Raw genomic sequence first — 25,373 nt, forward strand, 5'->3', positions numbered from 1 at the left:
CAAACACAGGTAAATTCAGAGCACTCAATATCAAGAACAAATTCTGTAGTATCCCCACAGTAAAAATGAATTTGCTAAGAATGGTTTAATCAGAAATAGGATTAAATAAAAGGATATTAAGGATAAAAGGATAAAAATTGGAAACCTCCATGGGTGTCAAAAAAAAAAGCTTCTTTTTCACTTTGCCCATTTTTTTCCAGGACATACATTTAACACCTTCAAACTTCAAGGAACTTTTGACACATTAGAAGTAGTTTAATTTCTTAGAATTCTAAAAATCTTGGGTTGGAAATTAGGTTTATGCTCAAAAATATTAATAATTTCTTGTTTATCTTACTATATTAAGTTTCAAAAATGTTTCACAGACCCTGAAACACTGAGACAATGGTTGTATATTAAAAACTTCAGCAAAGTAGCATATAAATAAGCAGGCTTTGCAGATACCAGTACTAATTTAAGAGATATGCCATTAACTCTAATTTAAGAGATATGCCAACACAATTTAATGAATGATGAATAACTATGCAAATTTAAGAGATAAAGGGTGTGCAAAGCTTTGAAGAGAGTAAGATTATAATTAGTTAAATAGCTTATTTTCTTCCTTGAAGGCATGATTTCTTAAGAATTGTTTTCACAGAGTTTTGCGCAAAAAAATATCTCAAAGAGGTGTTTAAAATTGTTTGCCAGAGCTGGTTTGAATATGGAGAGGAATGGTGACTTCCACTTCCCTCTTACACCAGCTCCAACATCTGTTCAGATTGGTAACCACATCTGCCTATTCCAGAAAATAAACATTTACTATTGAGAGAGTACCCCCATGTGCCAGAAAAATTATTATAAAAATTTTACACTATTTTAAGAGGCGCAAAATTAGACTATCTCAAGAAAGCATAGAGATACACAAGGATTGAAAGACCCCATTTTCATATTCTCCCTCCCTGGACAGCTGTTTGCTCTTCTGTTACATGCAACAAAGATGTGATTTCTTTGGGATCAAAGCTAGTCACAGTTTCAAAAGACACTCCTGACTGACTGGGAGATTCAGGTTCTCATGTCCACTGCATTTCTTTCCACTAGGACACAAACCTAGAAATTTTAGAGTTTACTGTACCACTAGGCAAAACTAATGGCTGTTTTGAAGATATTTCCCTCTCTTGCAAAACCCCCTCAAACCCAAGTCCTTTCATGTCCAAATTTAGCTTGGTATTTTCAAAGAAGAACCTGTGAACAAAGCAGAATCCTATGAAAAGCTATTAAGACCATAATTTTAAAGAAGAGTTAAAAAGAAAGCATCAGGATTAGGAAATTGTCAGTCTTGACAAAGAGGCTCCAAGAAATTAAGAGTTTTGCAGTCTGTGTTCAGTATAATTTAAATATAATTGAGGACCAACACATTCAGTTTAGCTGTGCACTGGATTGCAGGACCAAGTCCTTTTGGTCTTTCCATGAAGTGGGTAAGGGAGACATGAGAGTGCCTAAACCACACAGAACGTTTGTGTGAGTGTGTGTGTGTGTGTGTGTGTGTGTGCTCATTTATCACTCTACTGCCACAGAATTTGCTCAAGCATGCACAGAGGACGTGGAAAACACAAAATGCTCAACTTTTGTCCAAAGGGACAATGCAACAGTGGAAGACACACAGTTTCTTCCCTACCTGAAGCAAGCGTTCTTGCTCGTGCTGCCACCTTTCCTGGCGCTTGCGCTCTTCTTCTGGATCCCAGGACCAAAAATTGAAACGCTTAAGTGAAGGAAAACCAAGCTATTAGACTGTGACACTGCACTTCACATGGCTACCAGAGAAAACTGCACTGGGCCTGATTAAACCCTGCCAATGATGTGACAGTGGGAAATTGGGAACTAGATAAGGGTTCTCTCAGGTAGCAGACAATATTCTTAGCTTCAGTGACACTTGGGATTGCCCATTAGTAGCCACATGATAAAAAAATCATTTGGTTTGCAAAGAAAGTCTTGGGAAATTTCAACTGAAGGGAGGAAAAACGTCTTAAAGCAAGCTCTAAGCATCACTGAACAGAGTCACCTCCAGGGACTCAAATTTAAAGAACGCATATATTTTGCTTCTCTATAATCTTCTTTACAACATGAAATGCAATTTTAGGTTGCAAAAAATATCCTCTCATTTTATGTCTGCCAGCAAAACAGCCTATAGCCTTGCTTTGAATTTTTATTCATAATTAAATAAATCCTCAGGCTTCACTAAGGATCCTATCACATAATATACTTAAAACCTTTGTAATCAAGGGCAACTTTAGATACTTCCTGTCATATCCCTTTCCACTATCAGCAGTATTTGAATCTCATAGGAAGAGATTACGTCTATTTCTATATGGCAAACAGAATGTGAAATACTGTGTACTTCAGAGTAGCATTTTTTGTGTGTTGGGTTTTTTTGTTTCATTGAGGAAACAGTACAATTGTGAAGTCCTTTCATTTCTATGCATTAAAATGCAATGCATAATTTAGAATTACATCTTATTTAGAGATTCTGAAGCTTTAGTGGCTCCAGCAACCAAATACTGTATAGCTAGCTCCAGATGAATTCCAGATTCAGACAATGCCTTGATTTGGGTTGTACTTTTCTTCTTACATGTCCATGCGAAAAAGTTCTCATTCTGATTTAGGGATGTTACAAGAGAGTTTGCATAAAAAAATAATTTCTGCTAAACACAAATCACTACACCAAATAATAATGCAAAAAAGGTACTCACATTTGATTTATCACCAGTATCAGAATCAGCTATTAAAAAAAAAAAACAGAACAAGGAAAGATTAAATTTAGCATAGCAAAATTTCCTCAGCCTGTAAATAAATCTACATTATATCTGTATGTTAGTTTCCTATTTACTCCCACAACCAAATGCAAGGACTAATTGCAAGCGAATAAATCAGAAAACCAGATTATACCCATCACCAACAAAACTACTTTTTATCTGGGTTTAAAGGAGCACAATAACTAATATCAGGTTCTACTCTACCACTAGCTAATGCCATCTACTTCTGACCACAGATGTTAGCAGTGTTCAGACATTGAATCTTACCTACCTTGATCTACTTTTCCCTTCGTGATTCAGTGCAAGGAAGGAAAAAGTACAGCAATGCTAAAAGGATGGGACTACACTACTCAAGAGCCACAGTTACGAAGAGAACCATTGCCATTTTCTATCCAAATGTCTTTGAAAATTAGACTGATTAAAAGAAATTAAGACAAAGGTATTTATAGGCAAGGGATTTCTTTTGGGTGCCTGAAACCAGAGCATCGCAACAATGTGCAACCCAACAGCTCTTTGTCAACTGTGCAGCAGGGATAGATATTTTCTACGAAAGCGAGAGGTAGAACAGGTGGTGACGAGCTTTCAGCCCAGCCCGTGTCTGAAGACACTTGTGGCTGGAGAGCAGAAGGGCTGGAGCTGCTCCCAGCTCCGCGTTTACCTGACTGCGAGAAAAACTGCGAGCGCCGCCAGTGGTTGCGGACCCTTAGCGGAACCAGGGCCCCGCGGGGCGGCTCTGCGGGCGAGGGCACGGAGACAAAACAGAAACAGCGCGGTGAAAAGGTGAGGACACACTCTCAGACCCGAGCCTCCTTGGCCACGAGAGGGATTTGTCTACAGTTGCCTTGGTCCACGGCAGCTAATTCACTATGGACCTGAAGATCACACGGACTGTGGGTATTTAAATACGACTTTTGCATCGTGGCGCCTGAACATACGGGAGAGCTCAAGCACGCTGATGCAAGGGCAGCCACCCTTTTGAGCCTTTGCATGGCGCTTGCATCCATTGCTATTGCAGATACAGGTTTTAATGCATTTTGTGAGCCTTTCAGTGCTCTATTTGCTGTGAACACTAGAGTGCAGCCAAGTGTTTCAGCACCAGTCAGAAAACTGACAAGGCAAGAGACCTACAACCTTTTACTTGCTATTTGGTTTGATTTGCTTAACATAAAATGATATTGGTCTCAAAGTCTGCTTGGGTAGCACCTACCCACTAGAAACATGTGAGAATTCCATTCCTTTTCAGACAATCACAGAGTGGTTTGGGTTGGAACGAACCTTAAAGACCATCTAGTTTCAATTCCCCCTGTCACAGGCTGGGACAGTTTCCACTGGATCAGATTGCTCAAAGCTTCATCCAGACTAGCTCTGAAGGCTTCCAAGGGATGGGGCAGCTACAACTTCTCTGTGCAACTCATCATAAAGAATTTCTTCCTAATACCTAATCCAAATCTACCCTCTTTCAGGTTAAAGTTTTTATTCCTTGTCCTATCACTATATGGCTTTGCAAAAAGTCCCTCTTCAGTTTTTTCAAAGTGAATCACCTTCAGTAGTTTTAACCTTGAAAACATTAGGCTAATCAATATATTACCTATATATTAACAATCTAGGAAGTTCTTATGGGGAAAAAACCCTCAGTTGATTTTTCTCTTTTTCTTCCACAATACCTACACATATGCATATTTAAAATAAATATAAAATCAAACTACTAAACATTATCAGTCTGAAGCAAAAATTTGTCATGAAGGCAAGCAAAAGGTTCTGCATTGCAAGAACTTGTGTTGGGCAGTGGTCAAATTCAAGGATGTGGTCAGATATATGTATTGTTCATCTATAAAGAGGAGCTCCACAAGAGCAGCTGAGTGCAAAATTTTTCTCCATAAAATTTTATTGTGAGATAAAGCCAATTGCTAAGTCATTATCATCTGTGAGCAGCAGTATGTAATACTCATTGACATAATACGGCCTTTAGTGCTAGGCCAGGTAAATGCAAGACAGAGATCTCTCTCTGCTGTGTCAAATTTCTGCTGTTGTGTTTAAGAGGAATAGCCAGAAGAATCCATTTCATCACAGAAGCCACACTACCAATATCAGTCAATGAAACTAGAAAATTACTGTTTTAGCTCCAAAACCCTTCCAAGTCATTAGGCACCTCTCCCTGAACACCACATGCCCATATTCAGCTGCTGTCTGGCTGAGTTTTCCAAATGCTTTTTGCTCACCTTGTAGAGCAGAGTTATGCAGAGTAACTTGGCTGGTTTCAGGTAGTTTCTTTAAAAATGGCAGCACTAGACTCCCCTTTTCTTCCAGGGCTTTTGCTTTAGTCACCTGTTCAGACATTTGGGAGCAGAAAACAGCATTAAAAAAGCAACAGGTTCCATCAAATGTCAGCTTAAACCCTTTCTACTTATTTTCTGAAACAACATTATCAAAGATGAAGCCTCTGTCTCCAGAATGACAACAGGGAGTTGCAGTATTGAAGTCCTGTAAGTAACGGGTAGCTGTTTCCTGTTGACATTCCCACTGCCCTGGTCCTCTGACACCATCTGACTAACCAACACCTAACTTACCTGAAAGAGCAGCATGGTGACAGCTGCTTGCTACCTCTGCCACCACAGGCACCTGTTCAGCACTTCAAGAGGACTAAGAGGATAAGCTCCACTGTCTGCACCACCTGGATACTCTGCCCTCCCAACAGGTGGCGGACTGGGGTTTGTAAGTTAAGTTCTCATTTCCAGTCCCATCAGTTAACAGGTTCAAACACTACAAGCAGACACTGTGGAGTTCCTTTCGAGGAGGAACTCTGATGACCACATGATTTGGCAGCTGAAACCATCCTTCAAGGTCATGTTTTGAATGAACTCCTGAAGAGACATTTTATGGAGAAAAATACCAATTTGCACAATAAGCATTTTTGTGTAAGACATTTTTCTTTCTTTTTTCTTTTTTTTCCCACTCCCTCTTTTTCTTGCCCGTACATACCTCCTGTGTAGGAAGGACCTCTGCTTCCTTCTGCTGCTCTATTTCAGCTTTCTTCACATCTTTCTTGCTTGAATCAGTTTCCTCTGAAGGGACAGGACTGGGAAGAAATTCTAGACTTTTCACAGCAGGGCTGGAACAAGCTGCAGTTGACTTGAATTGCTTTTGATCTAAACCAAATCCACACATATAAGAGACAATGTTGCAAGGTTAAGATACTTTTTCAAATAAAACATGCCTATTTCCTACAATCCAATTTCTTACTGGATGTACTGTAAGCCCATTTACTGGATGTTTTGAAAAAATAAACTTTTTTCTTCAACACGGGAAAAATTAATCTCTCAGAGAAAACAAGACTGAAAGAATGAAATTCACCTATTAAAATTACGTGCTTACACTTGACTTGGACATCATGGGACACCCTTCATGGTCAACAAAACCAGAAAGTCCTCTAGAAAGAGTCACACAAACTTTTATTTCAGGCACTCCTCTGGTTGAGATGAGCTGTAACCCACAATTGGCCTACTGAGCTAAGATTTCTTGACTGAAGTTATGTGATGAATCCTACCCTAGGATGTTACAGAGATAAGCAGCTATATGACCTGGCGTCACTGTCAGCACCGGAGGATATTTCAGCTTGCCTATTTTCACGAAACCTACCACTTCCACTGACAATCAGTTAAGCATCAGACAACAAACAAACTCCTAACAGGCAGCCTTGAACTGGAATAACCTAATTGTCATCTAATTCTTAAAGAAACCCCCCAAGCTGATGCTGGTTTCTGGGAGAAGAGCCTAGAAGCACACAGGTGTACAGCTGTGACAGCTGGACTGCTGAGAGCTGATACCACCACTGGAAGCAGAGCAGTCACCAGCATCTCAGGCACTGAAAAAGCACCCAGACATCTCTCCAACCTCCTCAAGGAGAAACTTCAGATCCTGTCCCCTTTCCAACCACAGCAGCACTGGCAGCTTCTGAATACCTCTTTGACAGGCTGGAAGAGTAAGCTAAGAAAGAGATGCAGCTCACAACTCCACTAAGAATGTGGACACACACAGCAGAGCCAAGAGCTGCTGCTGCTGCCGAGGCAGATGCACCCTCCTCTAGAGCCCTTCTCCCACCATTAGAGGCAGAGGGGCCACAGCATGGAAGTGTTTGGCTTGTTCTGAACAGCAGAGGAGGTTGTTTACAAGAAGTTCACACAGTTTGGACCCCACCCATCCCTCCAAAGCTGACATAATGAAAACTCCATGTTACTTTATCATTTTGATTTTTGCAATGCTATGTCAGTTTCCCTTGCTAGACAATATTAAAATTTGCTGTCAGTACTTAAGGTTTAGCATTTCTGGCAGCTGGGGAGCTGAAGCCAAGATGGCTTTGTGATTTGTAGACAGCACCAGCTCATCACTGTTGACTTTTAGAAGAGAATTTGGTCATTTCATTACAAGATTGCACCTTCTACATTACCTGCCAGATGCAATTGAAATTTGTTAAACTATGTACTTTGGCAACTAGGAGCCAAAGTAATTAAGGCAGCTAATGAGCCCTTGCTAACAGCCCATGTGCTTCTAATCTTTGGGGAATGGTACCTCACTGATGTTTGAGGGCAAAGCTCAAATGTTTAAGTCACATTTATCCCCAACAAATAGGAGCATTATTTTTACATACCAAGTGCATCCAGAGATCTCATTTAAACACCTACTTGACATAGTACTTTTTACTTACCCATACCAAGCTACACTTTAATAGACATATTTTAAAAAATGACCAATAAAAAATACCATGAACTTAGTATAATAGTATACAGCAAATAAAGTGCCTACTCAAAGACAATGTTTCAGAAACACACTTTTGAGGAAAACAGCTTAAAATTCTACCAGCAAATTCCTTTCCTCAGATTAGGAATCATGCATAAAGGCTTTAAGGCAGAAAATTAGAGGTCTGCACAATACTGTCCATTTAAAGCCCCTATGGGGACTGAAGTGCCCCTTCTCACTCTTTCTCCCATTCCTTCATGTCTTGGGGGAAAAAATGTGTCAAATAGGAACTATTACTGACTGGTATCTTCTGCCCTTATTGCTTTCTGGTTACAGCAGGCTGTGGCACTGGCTTTTCAGGTGAATAGATGGCCAAGTGGACAACTCAGGCGTATAACTTCAACCACAGAATGACAGAATAGCCCAGGCTGGAAAGGACCTCAACAGACCATCTAGTCCCAGCTTTTGTGGGAAAGGGAGCCTAGAGGAGATTCTTTAGCACCCTGTCCAGCTGCACCTGAAAAAACACCTGCCACAGGGGCTCTAACACATCCCTCGGGAGGCTGCTACAGTGAATGACTGTTCTGACAGCATACAAAATGCAACTGCATTTTGTGTCAAGACTACTGATATTTGTAGCATTTTCTAATGAGCCCTGTTGGTGCTGCTGGTGATGCTCCTAGCAGATTCCTGCCAAAAGGTGGGCTTCAACCTGGGCCCATAAGTGAGGAAGGGCAAGGGCAGGGTGAGGGCAGCAGCACACCCGCCTGGGGACGGGCAGGGTGGGGTGAGGGCAGCAGCACACCCACCTGGGCACGGGCAGGGTGGGGTGAGGGCAGCAGCACACCCACCTGGGGACAGGCAGGGTGGGGTGAGGGCAGCAGCACACCCACCTGGGGATGGGCAGGGTGGGGTGAAGGCAGCAGCACACCCACCTGGGGATGGGCACTCCGGGCAGGCAGGTGTCACACTGCTGGGGCTGGGCTCGGCTTGCAGGCTGTCAGCTCCATCCAGTTCCACTGGGGAGGCCTGGAGAGAGGAACACAGCATGAAGTGAGTAGAGTGGAAATAAAAGCATGTGCCTGTTCCTCAAGGCAGTGCTTGCTGCTCCTTTGTAGTGTGTTCGAACCACATCAGTGTGGAGCTCAGCAGGGCGCTGGGGAGAATGTTTCAGAGCAATATGTGCCCGTTCTGGTACTGAATGGCTGTGCTTTAATCTCCTTTTCAAATTCCTCATCACCAGCCATTAATGTGGTTGGTTTGGAATAGCTCTACAAGCTTTTAAAACTGTAGGATATCTTGGATTGTGTTAGCTGGAGATAAGCACACATTTCACCCCTAGCTTCCCCTTCCAGAATTACATACAAATGTTTGCATTAGTGAACAGATAGCACACACCAGGGTTTGGAAAGTGGCAAAGTAATGAAATACTTCCTTTATTTCACGGTTGTCTAAACAATCTGTTATCTGAAGGGAAAAGCCAGAGTTTGTATTAAAGGTAATGAAATACTTGAAACACTATTAAGAGAGGACTGAAAAAATATGGTGAGACCATATCAAGCCAATAATTCAAATGCCTTTGAAAAGCAAGCTTCCTGACCTGGACAGGGCTGTTGCAGAGTTAAAACTACACTGTCAAAACAAGGGTAACACTTCAGCTGATCTATTCAGCAGCTTCCACCATATGTCTGCTTTTCCAGAAGGCAAATAAAGAAAAATCTGCAGCAGAGCTATTGGCCACTGCCGATAGCTTGTGCTTCTAATGCATCCAAGATCTAGAAAATGGCAGATTCAATGGAGGAAAATAAAAAATGCAGACTAATTTTTTAAATAAAAAGTGACACATTTCAGAAATGGCCTATTGTATACTCTCTTTCCTGTCCTCCTCCCACTCCTCCATCTTCTTAAGAGCTGCAAAGGAGGAAATCGGATCAAGTTTCCTCTTTTCTGCAGGCAAGAATCAACCCAACCTTATGTATGGATCCTGTTTCCTACCCTTGCAGGCCCTCATGAGCCCATGGCCCCTTATCTGAACATGCCCCATGAAAAACAGGCCTGGGCTCTCACAGCTCCATAATTGGAGACATCTGCTGGCAATGCCAACAGGATGTCAACACCTGTGGACACGCCACAAAGCTCCAGGGAACTTTACTGCTGGCAAAGCTTGTGAATCCCTGCCTCGTCTCCTCTCTGGAGGGAGACACACTCTCAAGAGGGGCAGGAACAGGTCTAGGAAGATGCCTTGCAAGAAAAAGGTGCAGCTGGTGTGGGGCCTTGGGCAGGGCCAGTGCCCAGGCAAGCCCAGCAGGCAGCCAGCAGTGCTGGGAACAAGAGCAGGGTCCTGCAGCTCAAGGGCTGTGCTGCCACCTCTCAGCAGGACAGGCACCAGATCACAGCCACGAGCCTCTAGAGGCGGCAGCGCCTGCTGGGGCTGGCTGCCTGCCATCCTCCTCACTGCCACCGCCTTCCAGGGCACCCTCACCCCTGCCACCCCCAGCCTCTGCCCCAGGCAAGACATGGAGACACATCTCCACCTGCCTAAAACCAGTTCTTTAACTGGACGGGGCAGAAAGTGAAACAGAGTCTCCAAAAAGGTAACATGGAAAGTTTCAGGGCTTCCTCTCTACCATGTCCACCTGTGAATGCATCTCTACCAAAAGTGAGGAAAGCACAGACCTCTCCCTCCATGTCTCACATACTCCCAGGTCACTGGAAATGAGGCACAGGCTAAAACACAGCCCCAGAGAAATGCTGCAAACACTGCAAGTGCCATGCCCAGAGGTTTATCTCTTGCCACTTAGTTGCTCATTTCTGTCATTTAACCCACCTCTCTATCCCCCAGTCCTTCTGGATGCCAGCCTGGTGTGTCACTGAGAGTTTTCATTGCAAAAGCCCCAGAAGAATTCTACTGCAACTAAAGAAAATTTCCCCTTCAGCCTCAGTTCTGGCTCCTGATGCAACAGTGGCCAGGGAAGAAGCTACAGGAAATTCTTGCCAACCTTGCTTAAAGCAGAAATAGGTATTTCTTTTCTGCATGAGGACAGGCTAGCCAGATAGGTTGTGCCATATCTGGACTCAGAAGTTTTCAAGATTTGAAAGATCAAACCCTTAGCAACCTGTTCTGGTCTGATCCTGTTCTGAGCAGCAGACTCAGCTAGAGACCTACAACCTGAATTATGTCATTCTACAACCTACAAAACTCTGTAAAACCTAAAAAATGGCTATCATTGAGAGCTCAGGATTTGCCCTAAACAAGGTAGTTTTCACATGGAAAAGCAAGAGGCTCCACACTCATTGGTCCAAACCATAAGCCTCCCAAAGAAATTGTTGTAGATTTCAATTATTAGTATTTAGATTGATAATATTTTTGGTAAAAGAGTGGAATTCACCCTTCACTCTCAAACAGGAACTGTCCAAATTTAAAAATTAAAATAAATAAGTACATTCAACTTTAATTTCTATGTCAGAGGCTTTAAAGCTATAAACTGTCATATTCCCAGAGCCAATACAAACGTGTTAAACTACCAAAAAAGCCAATTGCTGATGTCAGCTGCTGCTGGAGAAAGAGCACAGCCACAATGGCCTCTCAGAGGGGCTAAAAATTCACTGGTGCTCAGTGAATGCTGCAGTGATGCATGATGCACAGACACAATGCACCTGTGCCACCTCTGGGCCTGGAGTTACCTCAGGAACCCCAACACGGTGCTGGTGCTGTTGTGCAGGTGTCCTGCACAAGCACAATAACTAAACCTGCCCATAACCTATATCCAGGAGGTTGAATCAGGTACAGACATAAATGTTATTTATAGAAAAAAGAGCTACTGCTTGCTGCAGGAAAACTGACTTTCCAATGGCATGCTGCAGAAGTTCTGTTCCTGCTCACGAGACTTGACTTTTTCTCCTCCCTCTGCTGAGCAATTAAATAGTAGTGACATACAGCTAAAAATATAAAACTGATTAATAACTAATTTATAAAAAAATTAAGTCAACTTCACTTGGGAACTCTCTTATTTCCACTAAATTTAATTCTATTTATAACACCAAATTAATGTAGTATTATCTAGTATTTTATCTGCAGGCATATGATACACTTAAGAAAATTCTTGTGCTGATACAATTGATAAAATCTCTTTTTTACCACAGCCTATCGTGCTTCACATTTCATAAATATTTGTAATCAAATGATGATGTTATCGCTGAACACAAAAAATAGGTGTACAAATATTTCATTACACCTAGGAGGACTGTATTTTGACTAAAGACTCAGTAACCTAGTGAGTGACATTTCTGAGGTGTTTCAGTTCTGTGTGGAGCTCTCATGCCTTGGGATGAAGGACTGACGCAGCCTCTCAGCACCCTTCTGTCATTTGTGTTTGTGTGGGCAGAGGTCTCCTTCTGCAGGGCAACAGAGCCATTCCAAACACAGGCTCTGCTGAGAGGGAAGGTCACACAACACCACCACAGGCAATGAAGCCGTCAAGAGGAGTAAGGAAAACCTCAATGCATGGGGACTCTGATTATCCCTGCCCACACATCAGCCTGGTGTTGAGACTGTCCTATTAAAACTTCTACATCCTGAAGAAGGCTGACTACTTGGATCTACTTGGACGGGTGCTTTTATTACCCTATGCAATCTGGATGCCCAGGAGTTAAAGTAAGCTTCCCCATTTATGACTTAGCCTTCATTCATGATGGAAAGTTAAATACTGTGATGGCAGCTGTGGTTATGAGCACATCAGTACAGAGGACAAAGCAACACCTGTGTTCTGCTAAACAAACTATCCACCTAACAAAGACACAAGCACAAACATATAGTGTTACCAACACCTATTAGGCATGAAAATAAATTAGTTCGGTTTGTGAGAGATAAGATTTTAATCACATAAACTAGGGTATCAGTCCAAGGATTTCTTTGATTAAGATTATGCAAGCCAGAAATGGCCATATTGACTACTGCTGTGGCAGAACTTTACACCCTTAATAAAACCCTAAAAATACAATAACCAGAAATACCTAGCACACAAAGTATCACAACTTCTACAATAATACAAACTCCAAAGGAAGTTACAGTAGAACTTTATTAATTCTTCTTGTAAATTAAATTGAAACATAGCTCAGTTAACACTGCTTGCACACAAAATCATGTGAAATACTGTTATTGTATTTTATATGAAAGCATGACAAAACAAGCTGTCTAGAACCAGTGAGAATGCAGAGATATCAGACAGAATCAGGTTAAAACTACAATTGAAATTCTGTAAAACCATTCAGGAATGAAATTGCTTGCAACATCAATAGCCACATGTAGAAATTGTCTGACAAATCACAAAACTTCTTTGATTCGAATTCTACACATATTATGACTTCAAAATTTTCGTACAAAGATTTCCTCATCAAAATTAATGTTGGCAGCTGATGTGAGTGGAAATGATGGCACAACTTTGGGCTGCCACAGCTTAGTTTCTTGCATGCTATGCCAGATATAGTACTACAGCCAAAACACTGCTTCAACAGGTTAAGTCATCTGCCAGCTACATAATGCTATATTCAGGCCAGCTATTTACAACAAAAGATCAGGGTAATCAGTAACTGACAGAGAAGCCTTGAAAATGTTGCAAGAAAGTATACAGTATTCCTGATAGTCATTAGAGCTATTACTGTTCAATTGGGGTGTAAAATCAGCTTCTTTCACTTCTGACAGACAGTGAAAAGTACATGGCTGTCTGAAGGACAGGAGACAGGCAGGTTATGCTCATAACCAAAAGCTGAGCAGAGTTCCCTTCTAGCTGCTTTGATGCTTTGCTGCTTGCACTTCTCATCCTACACCTTTTCCCTTCAGGTAGTCCAGCCCTCCATGCAACTTTTCATGTGTGGTTCAAGGCAAAGCTGTCAATCTGGAAGACAGGCTTACCCTACAAGTGTATCTCATAATGAATCAAAGAACAAAGACTTGTCTTACCGGATATGTACAAACCAGGATTTCAGCCCTGCTCTCCTGTAGCTTGGCCAACAATCCTCAACCACAAGAAAGCTTATACTTTAATCTCAGTTCAATCAGTGAATTTTTCAACATGAAGGAGAGTGTTACTTGGATATGGAAAACAAATGCATTTTGTGCCAAGCGTGCAGTGAGTACAAATGGACAAGTTTAAGCTAGCTATAGAAAAAATAAAAGAAAGCTGTCTCTGCCCACCACCACCACTTCACCCTGATCTTTTTTAGGTTGTTGCCTATATTTATTTTTTTGGTTGATCAGAGCAAAGTTATAGTTAGAGCTATAGGAAGCCAATAATTTCTATGTGCTTGCATAAAGATTGGTTAAAATAAAGTGATGTTACTTACTTACTGAAAAATTGATTCCTCTACACTAAAATCTGCACAAACACCATTCTAAAACAAAATATTTACTTTGCCAACTTTTGATTCAAAGAGCTAGTGGTCACAACTTCTCAGCACTCATAGTGTGTGCCACTATTCTGTAAAATGGGAAAAAAACACAGTCTAAATGGCTGACAGGTAGGACCAGTATGAGGAGATAATTTTCACATTATTGCTGGTATTGCCACTGATTGATCAGTCTTTGGGCTTGTGCCCCAGTTTCTCCAACTGCATTGAGAGGTATAGGTAGGTAACTACCACCCCTCTTAGCACCACATTGCTCCACAAACACCAGTGGGATATTTTCCTCCTGTTTGTAGGTCAAGTTTATCCTTTTTTAGACTTTAATCATAGGCAAAATTCCATAAGCTACTTTAAGAAAAGGTCTCCTGTAAAATCACTTATACACTACCTATACTCTACCTATACTCTAGAGATGTAAGTATATTTTTTGATACTATTTTTCTTTACTGTCCTGCTCACCTGCTGCAGGTTTTTGCATCTCATTTCATAGTAGATTCAGGCAGGATGTACACGTTTCCCAGTCAGTCTCTGCTTGTGAACATTATTCTATACACATATAGATGGGGTCCTTCTCTTCTCAAAAAGACAACTGACACTGAGGTCTCACTCAGAGGAAATGATCTCTGCACTTCCCTAGCTCCCCAAAAGCCTCAATAGTGTTAGTGTCTTAAGTGGTGCAATGTAAATAAACTTCAGGCCAAAAGCACAGTTGGAGCACAGTTGCATGGCATCTTCCCCTGTTGCAGACAGTGCCTGAGGGCAGCCAGACAGATGCAAACTGGGACTACAGAAAGGACTTCAAAGGGAAGCCTGCCAGGCTGAGAGAAGACAGAACAAGTCCGTTTGACAAATGAACTGAAACAGCAGGGGAGCAGCCCTACAAGGGATGGAGGAGGAGGAAGGGGCATGTAAAGAACAGGAACAGAATCAGAAGGGGAGGACAGGAGTGTCATAGGTGAGGTGTATATGAAAATAAATATATATTTGACAAAAGAGACTTGGAGTAAAAAATGAATGAATAAAACACAAAACCAACCCAAATCTACAAACAACTAGAGTGGGAAAAAACAAACCTCTGACTCATCATTTCTCAACAGAACGATTGCCTGTGAATCTTATTCAAAGCCTGGGAAGGACAGAGCTAACAAGAACTGAATCAATAAAATATACAAATAAACACAGCGTAAGCAAGTTTAGAAATGGCTTTGAAAATATGCTTAATTTGAAGCAGTTTTCTCAAGGCAAAAGAGCTTCAGTAATTTCTTCCACTCTAAACAGCTCTTCATCTCAGCTGCTTTTCTATGCCTGTTTCTGTCATTTTCTCTTCCTCTTCTGGAATGTCAGAAGGGTTAAGCATGAGAGAAAACCTACAGCCCTGTTTTCTCTTTGTGGGAGGTGACAGTGGAGGCTTTCAGAAGGCTTCTTACTTCTAAGAATGTGTAGCTTGGAATTCCCATCCCTGGAGCAAACATCAAACCTCTTTTTCCCTTCTGGAATGCTGACAGTGACAGCTAGATGCAGTATCCTACTGATCAAGAGGTCTTGTTTTACAGGGAGTGGAACAAGCCCAGAAGGATCTTATCTTTCCTAATGTGGATTCCCAACCTTCCAGGAGGGGTGATATCCTTCAGAGAGCAGTTTAGCCTTTCTGGGTCTGCAGATGAGGCTGACATGGTTGTGTTAGTTGTCCAAAGTCTGAAGTAAAATAAGTACAGGGAGAAGGCTGAGTGAAGTGAGTCCAGTGCAGCTGCCCAGTTCTTGCACATAAGGCCCCAGACCAATCACATCCATCCCGAGGGGTCTGTAGCAGTGCTTGTCTGTGTCCCAAGACCCCAGTGGAGAACCCAAACATCAGTACCATGTCCCATCTCTGTAACTTTGCATCTAAGCCCTTTCCCTCAACAAACCAAGGCTCTCCTGTATGCTTAATAGCTAAGTTACTGCCCATGCCTTAGTCTGAGGCATGGAGACCTGTAAAATTAAAAAGAAGCATCTGGGTAAAGAGAAGTAAACATCCAGAATAAACAGAACCTGATATCTTATTTTAGGTTGGCAAATTCCCTTCCAGCCACAGGCAGATCTCCTTGTCTTCTCTCTTATCACATTCAGTGCATTCCACTTGTCTTCCCACAGAAGATTCTTCTCAAAGTAGTCTGCTCTCCTTCCTCTGTCCCTGACATGCTTAATACAGATACCTTTGCTGAAAGCTGAAGTGCCAGGAGTAATTACAATGATTTGCTCTACCCAGTCACATTGCTTATGGAATTGTGAGGCTAGTGATATAAAATTTGTAGTTAGAGCATGGACACTCTGTTACTAGCATCATTTTGGTGCACCCTCATTCTCTCTTGCAGGCTTCATCATTAAGTGCATTCAAGCTGACAAACCAGGAATTATTCTATAAATGTCAAGAGTCACAAAGAATCTGAGGAGTCAAACTCTTCTGCCACCTTTGCCGGTATCACCACAAGAGTTAAGAACTGGAAGGAGAAACCAGACACAGAAAAATTTGTATTCAGCTGGCCATATCATCCTCAAAGCTGTAGAAAGGGGAGGATGATAGGACATCAAAAGATACAACCACACTCAAGAACTAACAGTGACTTCTGCTGCTGAGTTTCTTCATAACTCTAACTAGACCTGAAAATCCTTAAAAAGGAGACCTTAATATTTTCACTTCACTACTTTTCAGATTGTCATTGAGCTTCTAATCTCCAGCAAGTTGAGGTTCTTCTCTATTCTCCAAACACTCCCATTACCTGCTCTCCTGTATCAGATGCAATGCTTACCTGGCTTTTCCCTCACAGCCAAACTGATGTGACAACAGCAGCCTCAGTCCTGCTCTCCCTGAAAATCATTCACTTTTGACTCAATACCAGCTCCCTCGACAGAATCACTTCAGTTCCCATGATTGCTGCAGTTTCCATGATTTGGTTGTCCATAGCTAGAGACTGGCATTAGGCAGGGGAGTAAAACACAAACCCTTTCTCATGAATGAGCTATCATGCCCCAGGACAGATCTCTGCCGGCTCCCTGTTATCTATCTGCCCAATGCTTGGATGAAATCTGAGATGAAAGAAAAAATTATCATACTCCAACTCTCACCACATCTCCAATTCTCTTTGTTGTTACACAGGAAAAAAATTGTGAGAATTCCCTCTGCTGTCACTTGCTTGCAGCCCTTTTACATGCTCTCTTTGCAATCCTCTACTTATTTCTTGTTTTGTTTTTACTATCTACTTTTATTACAGTTTTGTGGCATCTAGATGCCTGCTGTGATATGCTGTAGTTTTACTCCTGCCTTTTTCTCTGGGGAAGAGGGGGAGAGAAAGATGAAAAGATGAAATTAATTTGTTTCTCTGATAAGGCAGTTAAGAAGCATGTTGGCCCCTCTGAGCATTTCAATAGCTTATCCCCTTTTCTAATGTTTCTGAGAGAGGAATGAAAACCAAATGTTCAGAACTGCCAGCACATCCACATCCTCTTTTGAAAACTGAAAACTGAGACTAATTATAATGGCTCACACAGTCCAATTATGTTGCTGATCTAATCAGCTTACATTAGGAGAAGTGCTGAATAAACCTGCACAACGGCTAGGACACTGAATCAATTTCTCCCGGCCCAGCACATTTAAAGCATGCTTATCAGCTACATGGCATCTGGAAAATAAAGCCCAAAACAACAACAAAAATGAAAAACACAAAAAAAAAAAAAAAAAAAAAAACCCCAAAAAAACAAAAACAAACAAAAAAAAAACCCAAAAAAACCCCAAACCTCCAAAATCCCCCCACCAGTGGCTGCAAAAAAGCTTTTTTAATTTTACCCTCCTATTTCTCTACCCACATACAAAAGGAAGAAGCTTTTAATTTACAAAGGACTTGGGGTTTTGTTTTTAGTTTTTTTCCTGGTCTGGGCACACCCTTTTGCAATAAGGCAAACAGAGGCACTTCGGTATCATTAGTTAGTGATTAAACACATCATGAGACAGAAAACTGGCACAGAAAGTAAGGCTGGTTTGTTCGTGTTGCTCTTACTGTTGGCTCTTTGTGCACACTCTGAGTGGCAGGCCTCTGTAAACTGAGCTCAACACTTGGGGGGTCCTTCTTCAGCTCTACTGGGGGCTTGTCCCCTCTGGCTACTCCATCAAATTTCACAGATCTGGTTGGTGAAGGAGTAAATATTACTGTTGTACATTCTTTATCCTTTTCTTCCGTGCCGTTGACATTTTCTCCATTCATGCTGACTTTTCCATCTACCTGTAAAATACAGTTAAATAAATATGCTGAGACAAGTAGCATTCCAAGGAATTTAGGAAATTAGGAAGTTCAACATGATACTACAATCATTAACACAGTCTGTGTTATCAGTGAGGGATGAAGCCAAGCACATATTTCATTCAACAGGCCAAAACAGAAAAAGACCCTGTGACCCTAGAGGGCTCATAAACAAAATACAGGCACAAGGAAATAATTTTTCTGGATTTCCTGGTTTCCCACATTCCATTCTCACTGTAACATACAGACACCCTTTGTGGGCATCACAGATCAAAGGATGTCTAAAAAAAATCAATATTTATGTTAAATTTAGACCAAATCTGCTGGGTTTTACATTGCCTTATGCAAGAGCTAAGCAGGTACTCCAGCAGTGCTGATGAACTGCTTATGTACCTCAATGACCTCACCACCAGTATTAGCAGTCTGTACTTTTTTGACGCACTGTCGTATGAACTTTGAAGGGACAGGAGCAGCAGAGTTCATCTACTTGTTTCTTTATTATTCATAACAGGGAATCAGGGCACCAGCAAATAAAACTGGCCATTCCACCCTATCCATAAGGCAATCAAATAGATAGGTGCTTTCCCAAAAAATTACTTTAGGCAACCTCCTTGAAAAGGAGAGTGTGGAAACAGTTTGACTACCTTTTTCTCAGGGCCAAGCTAGCTCCTTGGTGGCCATATACTCCTGCTAAGGAACCTTTAAGCAAAGAAGAAAGTACAAAATATGATTCTTCCTCTGAATTGATACAACTTCTTGGCACCTTTACACTGGGATTTCTGAATGGAGGTGGCATGTAAAGACTCCTTTCAATTTGAAGGGCTCTTTGTAGAAGCATACAAGAGAAGTCTTGCTACAGAGAACTCACTGCCCTTCACCTTAAGAGGCCCCAGGTGGAGAGAGACCAGGAGAGGACCATGTCTCAGTACCACCACACTGCTCCTGCCTGGCCACAGCACAGATGTTTACAGGCTTGTCAGCAGGCATGAGGAGTAAGGAGGGCTTTGCTACTCTGTGCACAGAGATCCTTCCTTACTTACTGAGTGAACAGCTTGGACACTTCAAGAGTGGCACTCCAACTTAGAATATATCATCAGTAGCAGGCTGAGGGCAAACTCCTTCCACTGGCTTCTTGTACATGTGCATCCAGAGGCTTGTTCTTTATGAGCATGATCAGCTAAGAGGCCATCCTTAGCTCTGCCAGATGTGCAGGAAGGTGGAGGCAGTTAGCCCTCGCACAATCAGCTCCACCACCTGTTTCACTCCTTCTGATGTTTTTTAGATGAAAATGTTCCCTCCCTTTCTACACTGACATCATCCATTTAACACAGTACGTCTCTTGGGGTTTATTTCCAAACACAAGTGTGAGCAGGAACTGAGCCCCAAGTCTTCTGGGACTGTGTGCTGGATTATCTGCTAGAGAGGCAGGTTATGAAAAATCTCAAAAATAAAAAGTCCAGGAAAACACTGGCAGGCTGCACCATCCATTTCAGTGTCTCTGTTTAGACTAAGACATTTCTCTATTTATAATAAGGAGGAAAACCAAACGTTTGGATGAACAGGACAGATGCCCTGGCTGAAGAGTTAAACAAACACACTCCTTTCCTTCTGATCTGGAGGAAGTCAACACATTGTCACCAGAACCAAGAATCATTGACAGGCTGTTGTTTCAAGGGAAAATAACGCTACAACTACACGTGCTAGGGAATAATTCCCACTGAGACAAATCACATTTTTTCACATCATGTGAACAAGATTCAAACAGATTTTTTTGTGATGGCTCATGAGGTGTAGCAGCCTTCATGAGTTAGTTTCTTCCCACATATGTGAATTATATATGCAATAACATTATGGTGATACACACACATATATTGGTCCCCTGATGAAAAAAGTGGCAAAGATCAGAAAAAAACCAAAGATCCATGATTCACTGATATCTAAAAATAAATTCAGGGCATACCAACCAGGGTATAGGAGAAACAGGAATTTTATCAGTTTCTTGTTTGAACTAGGAAACATGGTGGGGGTGTGGTTTCCACAAGAGCTGGGACAGACTGCAATAAATTATACATCACAGCATACTTTTTTCACTAGCTTCAAAGAGCTGACTTACTTTTTAGAAAGTAAACAGCCTGAATATATATGGTAGCAGTGCTACTGGGATATCAGCAGGGCTTCAGGAACCCTTGAATACCATTTGAAAAGTATGAGCAATGGCAGACAGAAGGGAACCCAAACTCCAGAGACTGGGGGCACCCATGCCAATAGGCTTCACACTGTTCACAACATGACTACTATGAGACTTGGGTAAGCTTCAGTTTTGGTACAGGCACTGTGAACAGCAGATATTTTCAAACTTGACTTATTCTGGTCTGTTCTTTTTAATACATCCCAGTTCTTTGCTTTTTCCATCATTGGTTCAGTATCTTACTCTCATTCTCCACAATCACCCAGTCAAAAGATACACTCCTCAGATTTCATATTCTGGTTTCCTATTCTCCTCCCACAAATCATAGCTGACTTATTCCCAGAAGCCCTGCTTTCATCCAAGCTCTCTTACTTCTTTTACTCCCATAGTCTTTGCATGGTTCTTGAGATCCAATGGAGCCACTCTCCCTCTCTCACCATCAATCTCCAGTTACTCTGCTACCCCAGAACCAACCTGCTTCACTGAACCTCCATGCACAACCTAAATCCTCTCTCTATGCCTGTGAGGCAGATTTGCCCAGTCATCCTTGGTGAGAAGCATGTTTAAGACAGAACATATCTTTGGGCAAGCTGGCTCTTGGCTCTGAAGGAGTAGGCACACACTTGTTTGGGTATGCCAAAAATCAGACCCCTGACACAAAAGTAAGTTCAGGTCTTGCTTCAAAAATCAGGGCCTCCACACTCCCTGCATTTTGTTCAATAACAAAAAACATGACCACATACTCTTTTCTAAAAACTTTCTGATTAAATACCTTGCTTTTTTCTTAAATTCCTCCTTTCCCAAAACAAATTTAGCCAGAGTTAAAATGACCAGTGCAAATATTTCAGTCTGAAGAGGTAAAGATTCTAAGAAGACTGGTAAACATGAAGAAATCACTAAACCAGAAGCAGCACAGAGCATGAAGCTGAATTTTATAATATCAGAATGCTGCCACCATTTTCTATATAATTGCATCGAACATATGTTCAGATGACTCAGTCAAGATCTCTTTACCTCCTGGTTGACTTTGGGGCACATGATGTATCCTACCTTAAAGTTCTTTAAAACTTCCTGTGTATTTTTGGGTTGTGAATAAGGCTTGGGTGTCAGCATAGGCACAGCCTTGGAGACATTTTTGCTGGGAGATGTGCGTCCTGTTGAACTGCTGGGCTCTACTTCAGTGGTGGGAACAATGGTTGCTTCAATTGTGGCAGTGAATTTTGGAGCAGGAAGTGACTGTTGCCTTAAATATCTCAGAGGATTTGGGTCTTTCAGTGGGGAATTTGGTTCCACTGAATGGCTTCTTTCTAGGATTTTTGGCATCTGCAAACGCTCAAGGACAGCTTCACTGATAGTGAATCTTTCAGTGTACTGCTGGAGGATGCTCTCAGCCTCCTCCTGTGTCTTTGCATTCTTGTATGCCTCATGAAGCTCCCGCTCCCTTCTCTCTCTGCAAGGAAGACAATACAAGAGAAACCATCACATTAACACTGGAAATCACAGCCATTTCCTCTGCTCCATCAGCATCCTCCCCTCTCCCTCACTCAGGCCTGCAGGCATGGCTGCCCACAGTCACCTATCACCTGTGGAGCACACAGCATTTTCAGACATGCCACTACACTCCAGTAAAACAACGTACTTCTCCTCCACGATTTCTCGGTAGGTTTTGATGCTTTTTCTGCGCTCATTGGTTCCCTCTCCAGCCATTAACCTCTCCATTTTCTTTCTCTCAGCTTCCTTTTTAATCAAATCCTGTGAAGCGCTCCTTCGACGGCTCTTCCACCGAGCCAGGTCCTGTGAGAGAAGGAAGGCACCTGAATGCAGAGTTGCAAATAGCTAAAAAGGGGCCACAAGCAAAAATGAACCCAGCCAACCGGTTGCAAAACTTGTTCTTGCCTGTGGAATAGACTCCCATTACCTGCAGGCAACATTGCTTATTTCAATGACAAAAGGAAATCATGCCATAAATGAAGATGTTGCCTGAATTGCCTGAATTTTCTGCTGATAGCAGGATACAGCAAAGATTTCATAGACTCATTGCTTACTTTGCTTTTGGCAGGAAATTTGGCCTAAAAGGACCAGTTAGGACATTCATTTTCGCTTGAACCAACACTAGGGACAAACTCCAGTTCTCCAGGAAAATTAAGTAAAAAAATTATGTTTGGTGAAGAATTTTAATAATCAGACATATGGGAAGCAAAGTTTCATTGGAGGAATGGATGTTGATTCACCATGAGCTACAGCTGCACAGTCTGCCTTGGAGAGCTTATAGTTCCAACTTTGTCCATGCTAAGCTACATGCAAATATGGTTGACCCATGATGTTGGGTTTTTTGGTAGAAAAATCCAGTGCAGCATCCAAATTTAAATTCTTCATCATGGCCACCCTGCATTACTCTGGATCCAGATGTGAGCAAGAGAGATTAGGGAGTGATGTGGCTCATACCTGGCTGGTGTGAGAGATGACAGTGTAAAAAGCCTATGGTTTGTATCCAGCTACATAGAGAGGTCCTTGTTGAAGTAACAATTGCAGTCTTTTTGGAATCTGCCTGCCTGAAATTGTGCAGAAGATTGACTGAATCTGGTTCTCTGCCTTTTCTGAAAAACTAGCCTGACACTAAACCAGAGAGTCACATGGTACCTGTTATGGCCCCTGAGATGTCTTGCATCCTTTATGAATTCACAAATCCTGGAGGATACACAAGTAAGGTCTTTTTCACAGTACAAGTATTACAGTAAAGAAGTTTTCTAAACTGTAAAATTTCTTTGCAGCCAACTAGCAAATGAACAAAATTTTACATGTAAAAAGTAACCATTGCAGAAGCTCTGCAAAGAAAAATAACTTAGGAAACTGGAAGGGAACATTTGTCATTAACTTTTTCACATCAAGAGATTGGTATACAGATTATATTTCAAGCACTCTAACAACTTTTCATTTTAATAAAACCCGGATATTCATAACACATACTCAATTCAAAGGCTATTTCATTAATTTCATGGTTTCCCAAATATTTTAATTGCATTTTTATTGGTAAACAGCAGAAGGTACTGCAAGCATAACTTATTTTATGAAAATCAGGAAAAAACATTATCACTTTTAATTTAGCTTAAAACCACAATTTATTGATGTTACACTAAAGAGAATGTTCATTAAAGTATTTCCTCACATGATCTACATATATCAGACTATAATCCCCTTCATGAAACATAGGCCTATAATTTTCTTCAGTTACTAATTATTCTCATTGAAGTACCAAAGCATTTCTCTATTCAGCTACTTCCACTGTGTTCTATTGTTTGGAAATTAGTTTTTTGTTAGCAAATTTTCTAACATAAACTGTCCTTCTCTTTTCATAATTAAAAAACAGACATGTTTATTGTTTTCAGTTCTGATGCTTTAGAATAACAATAATTTAAAAACCCCTTGAAATTGTTAATTGTTGGCAAATTCATAGCATGGGCATCTAAAATATCAGAGCATGACCCATGTCTCTATAAAGCCCTCAGAAAGCCAATGACATTCTAATAATGGCATTTTCAGTACCTCTTCAAAACTTTCAGTTCATGGTAGAAGGTGCTGAGGGCCTGGAAAATGTAAGAACTTTAGCTCAGAGGATTTTCAAACTTCAGAATTCTCAAACTTCTTGAATGCCTTTGGATTTATTCTTATCTCTGCTGGGAAATTACAGCTTCCCATACATAAAGACCTTTCAGCTGAAGTCCTTCATTGTTCTACTACAAAAAGTCACTTCTTAGCTGTATATACAACTTGTTTTTAACTTTTCCTTAAATTTTCTACCAAAGACCTCTCTAAGGTGTTTCACAGAAGCTTTCCTTGTAATGAGAAACTACCATACTTGAAGAGATGTGTTTTATAGTGTTTGGGGTGTTTTTTTCTTAATTAAAAAAATATCCCAAATTCCTTGTTTAAAATCAATCTTTAGGAATGAACAGAATTGAAACTAAAGCTCCTTATACTAACTTACCTGCAGATAATTTTTTTCTGTTCCTGCTGATTTGCTGCAGACATTGCCAAATGCTTGGACAGCTTAACAAAACACATCAAGGAAAGAGGGTTTGGAGAGGCCTTAAAAGCCAAGCAGGGTGTACCTAACGTGAAATGGTATTTGTTTGCTTGGACAAGATGGAAAACATTAACATTTTCTGTATCTATGCAAATTCATTAAAGAAAAGGCTGACCTATTTATTCCCTGTCCTACTTAGTCTTGTATTTGTCACTTTGGCCATTGACTAATTAGAAAATTAGAAGTTGTTAGAAGTTAGTTCTTCCATTTTTTTTACCCAATCACAGTTTCTCTACGTTTTCTTTAAAAAGTAAAATACCCGGTGAACAGGCAGAGGGACTGGAAGATCTTGTATTCTTTGATTTACAACAAATTATGAACTTCTATGGTTTTAGCAAAAATCCACTGAGAAAAAAAACCCCTCTCCTTATTATTTTAAGCACTTGACAGCAAGTGCAGATTTAGCAGGTTGTCCTGTTTTTGCCTGGCTGGCCTCAGTGCCTGGCCAGCATTGCAGACAATGTTGTGTACTCACATCTTGCCATCTGGTCTCATCCTCTTTCAGCTGGTTGTGTATATTCTGCAGCTTCTCATGGCGAGCTTTGCTATGAGGCTGAGACACAGCTTCTTCTTCACATCTCATGTCAAACATACTCATACTCCTAAACAAGGGAAAGATAACAACAGGCCCAGTCTTACTGAGAGGCTTATATTCCTTCAGCTTGTAAGAGCTGAAGCCACATGAGGGTGCTACAGCAGAGTCAGTCACCTGCTCTGTTACAAAGCTCCCAAAAGCAGCAGTCCCCAAGTCGGGCTTGTTAGCATCCCTATGGCTCCCACACAGCACTTCAGGCATTACACTCCTCAACTTCCCATTTTGTTAGTCAACCACAACTTTATATCTCACTAAGAAGCACTACTAATTTCACACTTCCATCAATAGCTCTTAATAAAATCATTCT

General features: G+C 41.3%; 1 protein-coding gene across 4 annotated transcripts in view; it reads right to left on the bottom strand.

Moving 5' to 3' along the window:
* The window catches only part of LIMCH1 (LIM and calponin homology domains 1), a 175,385-nt gene that overhangs the window by 15,214 nt on the left and 134,798 nt on the right, over window positions 1–25,373 (bottom strand). For all 4 annotated transcript variants that reach the window (XM_063157368.1, XM_063157366.1, XM_063157364.1 and 1 more), the window contains 9 exons: window positions 24,947–25,073; window positions 22,027–22,181; window positions 21,438–21,837; window positions 17,960–18,181; window positions 8,459–8,552; window positions 5,769–5,935; window positions 5,009–5,114; window positions 2,727–2,755; window positions 1,655–1,738 (listed from right to left, as the gene is read on the bottom strand). In XM_063157368.1, coding sequence (XP_063013438.1) covers window positions 1,655–1,738; window positions 2,727–2,755; window positions 5,009–5,114; window positions 5,769–5,935; window positions 8,459–8,552; window positions 17,960–18,181; window positions 21,438–21,837; window positions 22,027–22,181; window positions 24,947–25,073 — 1,384 coding nt within the window. The remainder of the gene's footprint in view (window positions 1–1,654; window positions 1,739–2,726; window positions 2,756–5,008; window positions 5,115–5,768; window positions 5,936–8,458; window positions 8,553–17,959; window positions 18,182–21,437; window positions 21,838–22,026; window positions 22,182–24,946; window positions 25,074–25,373) is intronic.

The sequence above is a fragment of the Melospiza melodia genome, chromosome 5 (genome assembly GCF_035770615.1).
Source record: "Melospiza melodia melodia isolate bMelMel2 chromosome 5, bMelMel2.pri, whole genome shotgun sequence".
Classification (NCBI taxonomy): domain Eukaryota; kingdom Metazoa; phylum Chordata; class Aves; order Passeriformes; family Passerellidae; genus Melospiza; species Melospiza melodia.